At 41.2% G+C, this 13,119-nt stretch overlaps 1 protein-coding gene across 26 annotated transcripts in view; it reads left to right on the top strand.

Moving 5' to 3' along the window:
• The window catches only part of DTNA (dystrobrevin alpha), a 189,943-nt gene that overhangs the window by 155,485 nt on the left and 21,339 nt on the right, over positions 1-13,119 (top strand). For 13 of the 26 annotated variants that reach the window (XM_015855521.2, XM_015855525.2, XM_015855519.2 and 10 more), the window contains 5 exons: positions 615-692; positions 1,287-1,379; positions 6,209-6,296; positions 8,737-8,840; positions 10,112-10,225. In XM_015855521.2, coding sequence (XP_015711007.1) covers positions 615-692; positions 1,287-1,379; positions 6,209-6,296; positions 8,737-8,840; positions 10,112-10,225 — 477 coding nt within the window. The remainder of the gene's footprint in view (positions 1-614; positions 693-1,286; positions 1,380-6,208; positions 6,297-8,736; positions 8,841-10,111; positions 10,226-13,119) is intronic. The other 13 variants (XM_032442707.1, XM_032442708.1, XM_032442709.1 and 10 more) reach the window with 3 other exon arrangements.

Here is a 13,119-nt window from a genome sequence, read left to right on the forward strand (position 1 = left end):
GTTTCTCTGCTTTTGGCCAGTCTTATCTTAACAAGTTGTTAACATGGATATTTTTGTACTGGAAAAGATGCAGTTACCGCACTCCATTAAATATAGTAATTAAGAAAAAAAGAGGCATTATGCAATTGGACAATTGAGGTTGGATGATCTGTATATTTTTTAATCAGCAGAAAAACAGTACTTCTGAAAACAGAATTGGTGTGTCCCATTACTACATATAAATAAACAGATTTCCACAGGTTATTAAAACTGCCCCATGGCAGGCATGGAGAAAAACAGTTTAGTTGTTATGGGGAAGCTTTGTCAACTTGGAGGCTGCATTTCAGGTAATGTTTACATCATACTCTACCTGCAAACTATGCAAACCTTCAGCTCTCCATTTGTGAGAGAAGTACATTTTGTTTCTCTTTTCCATAGTGAAGGCTTTATAGTTTGCTTTTCGAGAACAAGAACTTGATTTCTCATTTCTGAAGTTTTCTAATGTTTCTTCAAAGCTCTGTGTTCTTTTTTTCATTCAGCTGAGGCTTCTTGAATGAGTTTCTCCAGACTGTTCTGTAATAAATGTCAGGCTTCAGTGATTACCCTCTTCTTAGTTTTCCTGTCTCATTAACTAGCTCTCCCTCCAAGAACACTGAAGTAGAGCAGAGCAAACTGCTGGCTAGGGCTGCTCCAGCTTTCTTGAAAGGCAAAGGGTAAGTTAGAGTATGTTCATAGCTTGCACTAACACAGCTAAAACAAAAAACTTCGTCTTACTTCCCCCTGTTTTTAATATATTCTGTAAATATATTTCCTGAGTGGACTGTAGTAACCAATTAACCCTGTGGGCTCTATAGGGCATGCTTAATATGTGCACCTGAGCATGAGGTCTCGGTTAGACTCTTCCAAGCAAATCCAGCTTGGGATTTCAGTATGTTAATAATCTGTGTAACAGATATAGTTGATGTATTTAAACACTACAGAATATACTGAAACAAATCGAGCTGACCTTACAGTCTGCTTTACTTTAAAATAAATGGTTCTGCATAGCCTCAGTCCTTGGCCCAATCTGGCATCTTACCAATTTCAATGGCTGGCTCTGAGTTGGTTTCTACCATCCTAAGCCATTAAATACTTAATATGTAAATTACATCAATAACAAAATAATTTCTGCACTCGGTGTGTTTTTTCTAAAGCTCTTAATTACTCATTCCTACATTCTCATTTTGCGATCTCACTTGCTCCTGCTTTCTCTGTTTATTTCCTTTTGTCTGTCCGGACTGCACCCTCTCTCCCCAACCTCGTTCCAGGTTACAGTATAGCCTCGATGTTGCAGACAGGCTGGCCGATGAACATGTGCTCATTGGGTTGTATGTCAACATGCTGCAGAGCGTCCCCGCACGGTTAGTGCAGGTTTGGCACTTTGGGGGGATCCAGGAGAGGGACGCTGGTCGGCCATGTGCTCTCCTCATGGCTACCCATAAAGCAGCTTTTAATGAGCACTAACCTAAAGGGAACATGTATGTTTGTGGGGTATGTCCTCCCAAATCTGGTGGAGATATTGCTGGTAGCGAGGTATTGTGAATAAATACTTGAATAAAGAGTAACTTTACAGATCGGTTTGGAATGCCACATGCCAGTCAGTGAGGGACTTGTCAATGATAAAGTGTTCACACAATGACTTGATTTTGCATTTTCAAGGCAATAATGTGTAAGATGATACATAATTCTTAGCTTCAGCTTACCTTGATAGTGAAAATGGTAGTACCAGTGAGACCACCAGTGAGATCCCATTTGAGTGCCCTGCCTAATCTTTACCTTCTTCATCTTTTATGTTTTATCCAATGTACTGCAACCTGTTCCTTCAACCCTGTGGCCCACCTCACCGTGACATAGTACATATTTGTATTTAAATATGCATGTAAGATTTATGTGCCATAGCATCCTTAAAATGTAATGTTTTTCAAGAATGAGTGGACAGTGACTGGTAATGGCATTAATTACTGGAATATCTGATGCAATGTATGGTACGTAGCATCTGATTACCAGCTTTAAATCACTGCAGTCACAGCATCCTCAACTAGAAACAGTCTCAAACATTTATAGGAGATACCAATTAGATATTGACAGAAATGTAGCCAAGAAGGGCAGCAGTCTCAGTCATGCATCAAACCATGCTGCATTGTCAATTTCAGCTTCAGTGAGACCGATAATAAACAGAATGGTTACATTTTGGTTAAGATGGGAAGAACAAACCAAATGTCACCGGGTAGCTGAGTTCTCTGCATCATCCAGGGCAGCATCTTCAGGGGAATGTGAATTCCTCATGTCCTGCTCCCGCCATGACTGGATGCAGATTACTCAAAACCCACACAGCTGTGTTAGGGTGGTGTTGAGTTCAAGCTCATTGATGCTGCAGCTCAATATGTGGTCAGTTGAGTAAAGCACAGAGCTGACTGTAATCAGACAGCACTGCAACTAGCCAGCTCAGCCTTTGAGTCTTCCTGCAACACACTGTATGCAAATCCCTATGTGCCACAGCATGCTTTCAGGTGCTGCTGGCATCTGCCAATGAAAAGAGGAATGATTGGAGGTGCACCTTGAAGACAAACACAAATACACTTTGTGAGCACAGTACATCAAAGTGTATTGACAGCTATAAGTAGTGTTTCAAAACAGAACAAGTTAGCTTTTTAGATAACACCTCTGGCTAATTTATAGTAGCTAATGATCCAGTATAGTCCAGTTAATGTTTTTGTCTGTATAGCTAATATTCATATTTGATTTTTTGAATTAATTTTCAGTGCTTATCTTTGCCTTCCATCTGCAGTTACTTGATAACTGGAATGGGAGAAGTACAAGCTTCCTTTCCATCTCTCATAGGCTAATAAGCTATTTCAGGTTTTATTTAGAATCCAGTACTCCAGGGCAAATTAAGAAGCAAGAGAAAGACTAATTCATTATTTATAGTAACTGTATGGGTAAAAATAGGACCACTTAGCCGGTTTCTTTGCTTGTTTTATTCCTAAAGTGTGTTTTAGAGTGTAAAACCAATAGATGATATTTAATTGTGTTCATTTTTAGTGTCCGATTCTGAAAGAAAAGCTTTTAGCTGCTCCTCTTTGTTCTCGTAAGTTAGAGTTTCTACCCAGTTTTGCGTATCAGTTCCACATATTCCAGTCTTTCCTATTAGTTGCAGAATAAGAGAAGATACATTATGAGGAGGAGGGTATTTTCGTTCCATAGAAAGTTGGTATATGGTTTTTATGTTATGATGGATAGTAGTGTGGCGAGTCATATTTCTATACTATTATTCCATGTTATTCCATGTTGTTTTAGAAGATGTTAATTACAGAAGTGTGCAGAAGAGCTAACTAGCTCATAGCAATATTTAAGGAAGGCTGGGCTCACTTTGAGCTAGCTGGGAAGAAAGTAAAGCGTATCTCTGGGGCAGCTCAGCTTCACAGGCTTCAGAATACTGGAGCTGGGTTTCTGTTTGAGTCTTCCCATAAAAGGGGAAAAAAAAAATCAGAGACCCTGGTGGTGATAGAGGAAGTACATAGACACCGGGCTCCCTCAAGTGGAATTAATTTCTATGATTAGATCTGCATACCTTAGTGATACTGACATTTCTGTGGTGAAACATGGGTGATTCTAAAGTAAATTGCAAAGTAACAATAGCAGAGAGCTCAGATGATACATCTCAGCTTTAAACGCCTGTAGACCAGAACAATTCTGAAAGTCTCATAGGTAACAAGCATCGAAGTGCATTGGTGGGTTGCAGTTAGAACACTGTTCTTGTAGCACCAATACTTAGAAACCTAACATTGAATTTGTCAGCATTTTTTCATAGTATATTGTTCATTTATTAACTGAGTGAAAGTTTGCATTTTGTAGAACAGGCCATTTTATTTGCAGGATTTATTTGAGGATCCCACCTTCTACACACGTATTCGTAACATTTTAAAGCTTGTGTGTTTTCAGTGTATGAAGTTGCTGAAGTAAAAACAGAAGTGAATTATGGCAAATCGGAAATCTAAGACATAAAAGTATTGGCAGGCTAATGCTAATGCTGCTGTACACACCTCTGTGCTTAATGATCACATAGAATAGGTATATTTCAGAATTAAATATATCTCAGACATTGAAATTTAATTTAGAGGGAGTTGAGGCCACTGATTTCTGGCATTCATAGGCCAAATCTGATGCACTGCTTCATCAATTTTATGACATCTGCCTACACATAACTGTATATCAAAGACATAAATAGGGAATAAAAGTCAAAAAGCAGCAGAGCTTTGATTCTTTCAGTGAAGTCATTGTTTTAGAAGTTAGCTCACATCCCAGAGCTGTGCTGCAGATTGTGTTGTGCCAGCAAGCAGAACCATAACCCATTATTTTTCCAGGATGGATAATATAGTTGCACACTGCTGTGAAAAAGAGAACTGATGCTCAACGTTTGCTGTTTTCACAGCCATCTGTTAGAATGTTATGTTTGTAGTCATTAAGGAAAAATTTTAAATGAATTTTATTGTCACAAAATTAATCCTTATTACCTGATTTGCATGATCGTTTGTGTCTGTAAGAGTTGCTCCTCCTTTTCTTTCTCTGGATGACAAATTGGTACAATAGGCACGAGTATGTAAGAAGAGCGCTATTTGTGAATGTAGAAAGATCAGAAAAACACCTTTGGCCTGAGACTTTCCAGAAAGTAACTCTGTTGTATGTTGTCATCCTGCAAGAATCTGAGTAAGAACAGAGTTAAGCTGTACATGCAACAAAGTAAGTTGAATAACAGAAACCAAACAAAAGCACAAGCTTAGGTTGCACAGGCACTCTCACGTTTGATTTCTCATAGCTTTAGTGTATTTCTAAACTTCCATGTTTGTGGCCTCGCAGGTTATTGTCAGAATGAGAGAAAGATGTTTATCTCTTTTCCCTTACCTCAGCAAGTCATAACAGATCCACATGACTCCCAGCTTTAGTTTAATGATCAATGAATATCAACAGTTGCTCATCTTTCCTACATAACTCCTAGATCCTAGTGGACTTAATCAAGCCAACCAAGAGGTGCACACTGCACTCCTTTGAGGTACCTGGGGATATGAACTCATTGAGAATTTTTGGAGAAATATTTCGGTTTTCTTTTATATCTGCTGATTCTTCAGAAGCAGAACTTCTTGCTCAAAAATTATTTTCATCTGGCAGGCTTTTCAGGTTCAAGGTACAATTTCTAGCAAAATAACAGGATAGGATGCCTGTGCTCTTGTTTTGTGCACTCCTTTGAGATGTGAAACTCATTCTCCAGCAACAAGCTGTATGTCCTAATTGGTGCATGGGTAGAGAGGCACGTGCCTGTCTCCCTTCAGCCAAAACATCACACGGTTTCCAAGGCATCAGAAGAGAGGGCTGGCTTGCCTCTGTCCAGGATCATCTGCAGGGCTGTCATGTTCCACACAGCAAAACATTCTTCTTAGCTTCTCTCAGCTGCTTCATCTTCTTTTTTTTCTCTTGTATATAATGGGCATAATGCAGTATAGAACAGTTTTGGTGGTTCTCTGCAAACTTCTAAGTACTTAGAAGAAGTAAATGTTTTCACTGTATTACTTTTTGCTTGCTCTTCTAACTTAGTAATAACCTCCATTTAAAATAAGGACAGCTGGGCAGGAATTAACCTGCGAGGAGTATTTCCTTTGGTATTGTTAGAAAACAAATTGCAATAAGGTGCAATATTTTAAAGGGATTCAGGACATTTGCTATAAGTTCTTATACTTCCTTAGCAATTTTTATGTCAGTTCCATATGTGACCAAAGCAGACTGTCCTCGTAGTAGGTGCTACTAAACTGTATCCTGGCAGCATGAGTTGGGTCCACATTTAAACCAGTCCAAGGCTGGGATCAGTTGGGCACAATTATGTGTTTCTCTGAAATCTTACTCCCATATATCAAGAAAACAAGAATAAAAGAGAAAGTCTGATTATAAGTTCCTAGATCAGTGGTTCTAAAGCCATAATCTGTGAGAGCGTGGTAAGTGCTCTGCAAAGCTCCCCCTAGGAAAGTACTCTCCCATATTTCTCCATTGCTCAGTTAACATCTGCTGTTTTAAACCCATTGGCGATGTTTTGTTTCTAAGTTCTGTGACAAGGGTGTGTGAGTGAACAAAGTGGCAGAGCAGCTGCCATGCATACTGTGCGCTAACGTGTCTGCCCTCCCTCCTCTTCCACCACGAGCAGCGTGCTCGACAGCGCAAGTCGCCTGGATGAAGAGCACAAGCTGATCGCCAGGTATGCAGCAAGGCTGGCAGCAGAAACTTCTTCATCAGTAAGTGTTTTAATTAAAGGGAGGTGCTTTCCTTCTGTCGTGTTCCAGGGGCTTGGCAAGACCAGGGAAATTACATCTGACAAGCTCTGTGGTTAATGGGTTATGTTTCACTAGCCTTCTCATCAGATGTTGTTATATTTTATGAGTAACATTTTATTTAAGTCAAAGAATTCACATATTAATGCGTATAATCTATATACTAATGTAATGGTACTTAAATCTGTACATCAAAGGGAATCTGACATCTTAAACTCAGGCAAAACTGGAAAATATTGTCTGGACAAGCTTTGGCTAAAGGTTAATGATTTACTGCATTGTAAAAACGAGCAATGAATCCATTTTACTCTTCAGTTCAAATATCACTACCACCAGGGCCTTAAGTGCTGAGGATTTTAAAGAGTGATCTCCAGCAGGATGGCCACAATGACCCGCTGCATTAGCCCCGGCTCTCATTTTCATTTCAGAGCAGTGATTATTCAGCTCTGTGTATCTCAAGACAGAAGGTGATGACAGGCTGAAACCTCGCTAACTGTGTTAGAGGGGGAAGTGGGAGCCTAATCGAAGTATATAAGATCTTAAATGGCATAAGTAAGGTCAGCCTAGTTACCTTTTTTCCATCTCAGCACATTTGGTAGAACAAGGAATCATAAATGATAGTTAAGTGAAAGGCAGCCGGTCCAGGATGTCAGGAAGCATACTTTCACACTGAGATTTAAACTGTGGGGTCAACTGAAAGGGTGAAGCCAGGCAGCACTCTCAATGTGAGGGCACCCCGTGCAGCCATCTGTCGGTGCAATCTCTCTCTCAAGGAGCAGGTTCAAGGGCTGTTGTGGTCTGCCAGCCCATCCCACAGCAGTTCCTTTCCATGGCATGACACACAGCACTCAGCTCTCGGGCAGCCTGCAGGTGACTGTTATTGAAGGACTATTATTGGAGTAATCCATCATGGGGACAAAACTCCCTACTGGTGATGTCTCTGAGTAGAAACTGGTAGAAATCAGGTGTATATACCATGTTTCTTGATAGAAGGGAGAACTGGGGAAACAGTGCTTAAGTAGCTTTTAAACAGAGGTGGTCTGAGTAAAATTAATGTATTTCTCCTTGCTAGCTATGTGCCCATTTCTTTGCACTCTTTGAAGAGACAAGACAAAAGAAAAAATGGAGGTTTCCATATACAAAAGTCTTTCAGTGGAGCACAAAGTAGAACCAAGTTAGGAGCAGGGTAGCAATGTATAAAGCTTTTCTGGTGGCCACTGTGCTTTTTAAGGAACCAAATGTATTCATAGCACCGGACACTCAGGACAATGACTCTGGCTCCCTCAATATCAGGCACCCACCAGCCTGTCTCAGTTCTTCATGCACTGCCGTCCCTGGTTGTTGCAGTGTCAGTGGGAAAATGCAGCCACAGCAGAAAAGGCAGCACAAAGCTCACTGACCATTGCAGTAAATCTTCATCCATTTTGAGGGCCCGTTCCTGCAGGAGGTGGTGTCTGGCATCACACAAACATGGTCCAAGCTTCACAGGGTTTGGACAGTGAGAAACACTCAGATCACAGCAGCAGCTCAGCAGAGGAACCTTCACTATCTGATTCTTTCATGCTGGTGTTAGACATGGAATAATAGAAACATAGAATGGCCTGGGTTGAAAAGGACAATGATCATCTAGTTTCAATCCCTCTGCTATGTGCAGGCTTGCCAACCATTAGACCAGGCTGCCCAGAGCCGTGTGAGTGGATGTCTTTGATAATTACAAGACTTCATATGTCTTTGTGAATTCTTGCCCTGTGTTGTCACTGGTGCAGTGCTGAAATTCTGCTGTGTGAACAAACAAACCAGTAGTTGACAATTGCTGAAAAAATACGCAAAAAGAACATAGCCCAGTAAAACTGAAGTGCAGAATGCCTAAGTTAGTAAGAAGTAATTCAATTCCCACTTCATTTTATTGGGAAAAAAGGGATTTTCAGAAGTATTACAGAGCATATGGGAAAACTTGGCCGAGTGAGCAGTGCATTCAAACTGAAATCTGGACACAAAAGCCTTTGAATTGAGAGTAAAACCCAACTTTTGAGGGAAGGAAGCACTGCTGAAATGGAAGCATATCTTCTTCTTTTGGGAAAGAGAAGCTGTTTCTTTTGTCAATGCCTTCCTCTTCTCTGTAGTGTCCATACAGCAGCTGCCTGCTGCAGGGCCATTCCCTCAGCTTTTAGATGGTGGGGCTAAGAAAGCTCCGAAAGGAAGGGTGGAAAGACAGGATTGGAAACACTCCATTATTTACTGTAGACCTGCACTGCTAGCTAGCAGAGGAGCCTTCTGGTTCAAAGCAAAACATGGATGGTCTCTGAAGGTGGACATAGTACTGTGTGTTCTGTGGGCAGGTCTCTGTGTTGAACTTGTGGGTGCCCGCTGGCCATCCCTTACTTAGCATCCCCCTCTTTTACAGCAGCAGCAGCAGGCACAGCAGAGAGGGGCAACAGACATCTCCTTCACCATTGATGCAAACAAGCAGCAGAGGCAGCTGATTGCAGAGCTTGAGAATAAAAACAGGTAAGCATCCCCAGGGCACCTGGTTTTGCTCAGCCCCATGTGTTGTGTGTTATTTTCTACCATCACTTCTGTGCTTTATACTTAAACACACAAATATACCTCCCTAGCAAAAAGCAGAGGGCACAAAAAGGTCCACAGAACATGACAAAGGCTTTAAGATCCCCAGCCACTCTTTTCTTTAATGAATCTGCTGTTAAATGACATGGTACAATCATTGTAACTTTATTTTTCACAGCTGCTGTTTGTTAAGAGTCTTTAAAAAAAGCCTGTCCTGTTTCGAAACCAAATTAATTTTGGTCTGGAACCTCTGTAGAGCTATAACACAAGATGATAAAAGGATTTAGTCATCTTGGTAATGATATGTTCCCCTGCATTTATTTGTGAAGAAGATGGTTAGAGCTCCCCAGAACACAATCTGCCTGAGAAAGGCCTGCAGGAAGGTTAGCAGCAGGTGAGGGTACTGATGAAATGAGGCACAATGTTCAGATGTAAGTGGACTGAGAGACAGTGCCTGGGGGAAATGGGCTGGCCACCTCCAATGGGAGTGACACCCATGTGCTGTCAGCAGAGCGTCTGGCCGTAGGTATCAGACTGCCTGATGTCGTGACATGTATGACAGCAGAGCTCTGCTTTTACTGCTGGACTGTAAAACAGGACAGCCCAAACCAGATGGTTTCCTATTCAAGCCCTTCATGGCCTTCTGTCATGGTGTAATGAGCCACCAGCTCCAGTCTTGATTTGTCTTTCATAGTTGGAGTCCGCCTCCTGACTGTCTGGTACCCAACACGTTGTGCAGGAGAGAAAAAAATCACAAAGGTTTCAACCTTCATCTGTGAAGCTTTGTGTTTGTGCTCTGACAGCCTTCCAGGGATGGCCTGCCAGCTGTAACAAGCCCTGTCAAAGTGCTTCTCTGTGAATCAGTGATCATTCTTAGATCTGTGCTTACTCTACAATATATATATATAAGATGGGGCAGATATTAACTTTGTTAAGTTCAAGTGGTACTAGAAGTATTCCTGGGGAAGAAATAGAAAGGAGCAGTTTGCTTAAGCACATTGTTATTTCATGTCTACTTCTGTCTTTGGGGATCTTGAGGAAATGCTTCCCTTTTATGACAAAGTCCTAAAGTTTTATTTCTTCTTTTGTTTGGAGCCTGATCACTAAATCCACAAAAGCTGTGTACAATCACACTTCTTTTCCCCTAGCGATACATAGTGAGCTGGTTTTGTGGAAAATGACTGACTTGTCATCTGCTTGTTCCCTTTCCCAAGAGAAATCCTGCAGGAGATCCAGAGGCTGCGACTTGAGCATGAGCAAGCGTCTCAGCCCACACCAGAGAAGGCACAACAAAATCCCACCCTCCTGGCAGAGCTGCGGCTCCTCAGGTAGGTGCACAGCAGTAAAACCTCCAGCAGCTCCTCTGACAGCCTTGTAGCAATAAGGGAGGAAGTATGAGGTAAACCTGGCTTATGCTTTTGGGGCCTTTTTTATGTCAATATAACACTGCATTTTTTTCTCCCATTTCAATGCAGGCTGTGATCCTAAAAGTAATTAAGCTTATGCTTTAAGCAGCATGCATGAAGAATCTCACATATTACTCATCTATATTAAATTAAGCCTGTGCATTGGTGTTTGCAGAGTTAGACCCTTAGGTCATTTGGAATAGGTCCCCAAAGCCTTGTCCAAGTGTCATTAATCATGTGGGAAAAATGTTCTTCTGTCAGAACAAATGCTTCTACAAAGACTTCTCATCAATGCTAAAGTAAATAGAGAGTTTCATGAAAATACAGCCAGAATTAGATGTTAATTTTTGGAGAATTCCCCATGCTTTGAACTCGAAGGAGAGGTCAGTTCTCTTCATCGTGCATAACCAGACTGCAGAGCTGTGCTCCATTGCATATGAGGAGGGAGGAATAGCAATGTCTGCCACAGCTGAGGACCTGGAGAATCATTTCTCACATTATCCCACTAAGCTAAAACCATTTATATGGATGTGTCTGCATGTTAATTAGTATATTCTACACGAATACACTAATTGCATATTATACATATATATATCAAGTTGGAGAAGAACAATTGGTGCAGATCTGGAGGCTCCCCGTGTGTCCCAAAGTTCATGTAGTGAGAGCCAGGCTGGGAATCCAGTAAGAACTATTCAAAGCACTTAATCCATTTAGAGAATAGAGTGCAAATCATTTCTTTTTGGTGAAACAATGCTAGATTACATTTTATTCCTCTGGCCCAAGCAGCAGTTCCCTCATGAGAAGACTGAAGAAAACTTTTGGCCATGTAGCTCTTCCTCTTTGCACTGGAAATATTTTTGTTGCCTAATTCATAACTGAAGGAAATTACTGTAGAAAATTATGCTAAATTCTCTCTTTACAAACACTGTACAGTTTCATTGCTACGTTTTCCATACTGAAATATTTTTCTGTTTCATAAATATTTGCTTTCCAGTCTGAAAACAAACAGCTTCTTGATTTCTGAGTGATTTTAGTATGTAATTACTCCTAGATATCCACAGGCAACTGATGTTCTGAGAGTTTAAGATACAAAACTGAGCATGATGAAAATGCATACAGTGCACAAAACATACTAATGATGTGGCTCCTTTTGTGTATCAAGCCAAACCTCTATTTTAAGCCATTTTAGAAGATCAGCTTTCTATGTAGTTGACAAAATTAATTATCAAGAAAATCCAACACAGATAATTAGTCCTCCAGAAGAGTAAATACAACCTAGCAGTGCTGTTATCTGAGCCTCACAATACAGGTGAGAGCACACATGCTAACCTGTAGAAATCAATGATATTTATATCAGTATCTGCTCGCACAACTTAAAGAGAAGGCTCAAATCAGAGTTTCAGAGTTTCATATTCTCCTTAAATATAGGAAACATATTTAGTGTTGTTGATTATGTTCTTCCTTAATAGAATAGGATAGAATTGGACTAGACTAGACTAGTTAGGTTGGAAGGGACTCACGAAGATCATCTGGTCCTACTGCTCAGTCACTTCAGGGCTAACCAAAAGCTCATGTGTATTAACAAGGGCATTATCCAAATACTTCTTGAACACTGACAAGCACAGGGCATCAACCACCTCTCTAGGAAGTCTGTTCCAGTGTTTGACCATCATCAAGGTAAATAAATGTTTCCCAATGTGGCCCTCTCCTGGTGCAGCTCTGTGCCATTCCCATCCTACCATCAGTTCCCAAATCACAGAGCCCTGCCCCTCTCTGCTTCCCCTCCTCAGGGAGCTGCAGATTGCAGTGAGGTCACCTCTAGGGCTCCTCTTCTCCAGACTGGGCAACCCATTGCCTTCAGCTTCTCCTCTCAGGGCATGACTTACAAATCTGTTACCAGCTTTGTTGTTCCCTGGACACTTTTAAGTAACTTAACACCCTTTTTGTATTGTGAAGCCCCGAACAGCACACAGTACTCTAGGTGAGGCCTTTAGGATAAAGTCTTGTTTTACAGGTAGTACAAGGATAACAGCATAGTGTTTTTATTTGATTTGCAGCATAGTAACGTATAAGATATACCCAAGATATACTTTTTTCAACAGTAACAGTTTTAACTACATCATGGCTTCCAGCAGGCAGCAATTCCTTACTGTATTCATTTGGGGACCTCTCATACAATGCTGTGTCAGTGGAACTTGTGGTGCTGTACATCCCGGTGGTGCACTGGAGCTGTACAGGGTCAAATCTATTGCTGGCTGTGGAGCACAGACTGGCTGCCACACATGGGGTGGCCCAGTATTCACAATGCCACAGGACCAGCACTGGACGTGGAGCCCAAAGAGCTGTTTTCAAGCAATTACAGTTCTGCTGTGTGATAGTCTTATGCTTGCTTTCTGAAAAGGTAGGAACAAATGCAGTTAGTTCACTGTGGTTTTCTGGCTGAATTTTTGAACTCTTTTAGCTTCTCTCATATCTTGCCCCGTGCAGTGCCCCTGCTGTAATTTCCTGCCCTTCAGGGCATGGCTTTAATTTCTCCTGACAGTTAGCAAGGTTATTAACTAGAGAGATTCACAGATAGAAAAATGAAATCACTGCCAAGCATTCCCACAAGGGAAAATGAACACAATCTTGAACTCCATTTGTTGTTTGGAGAAGGATCTGTGTCAATGTCTGTCTTAATCACTGTACTCAGTCTCACGAATATTCTTAGTATGACAGAACTCCATAGCCCACATATAGTCCTGCTTTCTAGACACTGAGTGTGGTTAAGAGCTGCTGAGGGTTAAGGTCTGATCGTACTGATCGTATCTGCTTGT

The sequence above is a fragment of the Coturnix japonica genome, chromosome 2 (genome assembly GCF_001577835.2).
Source record: "Coturnix japonica isolate 7356 chromosome 2, Coturnix japonica 2.1, whole genome shotgun sequence".
Classification (NCBI taxonomy): Eukaryota; Metazoa; Chordata; class Aves; order Galliformes; family Phasianidae; genus Coturnix; species Coturnix japonica.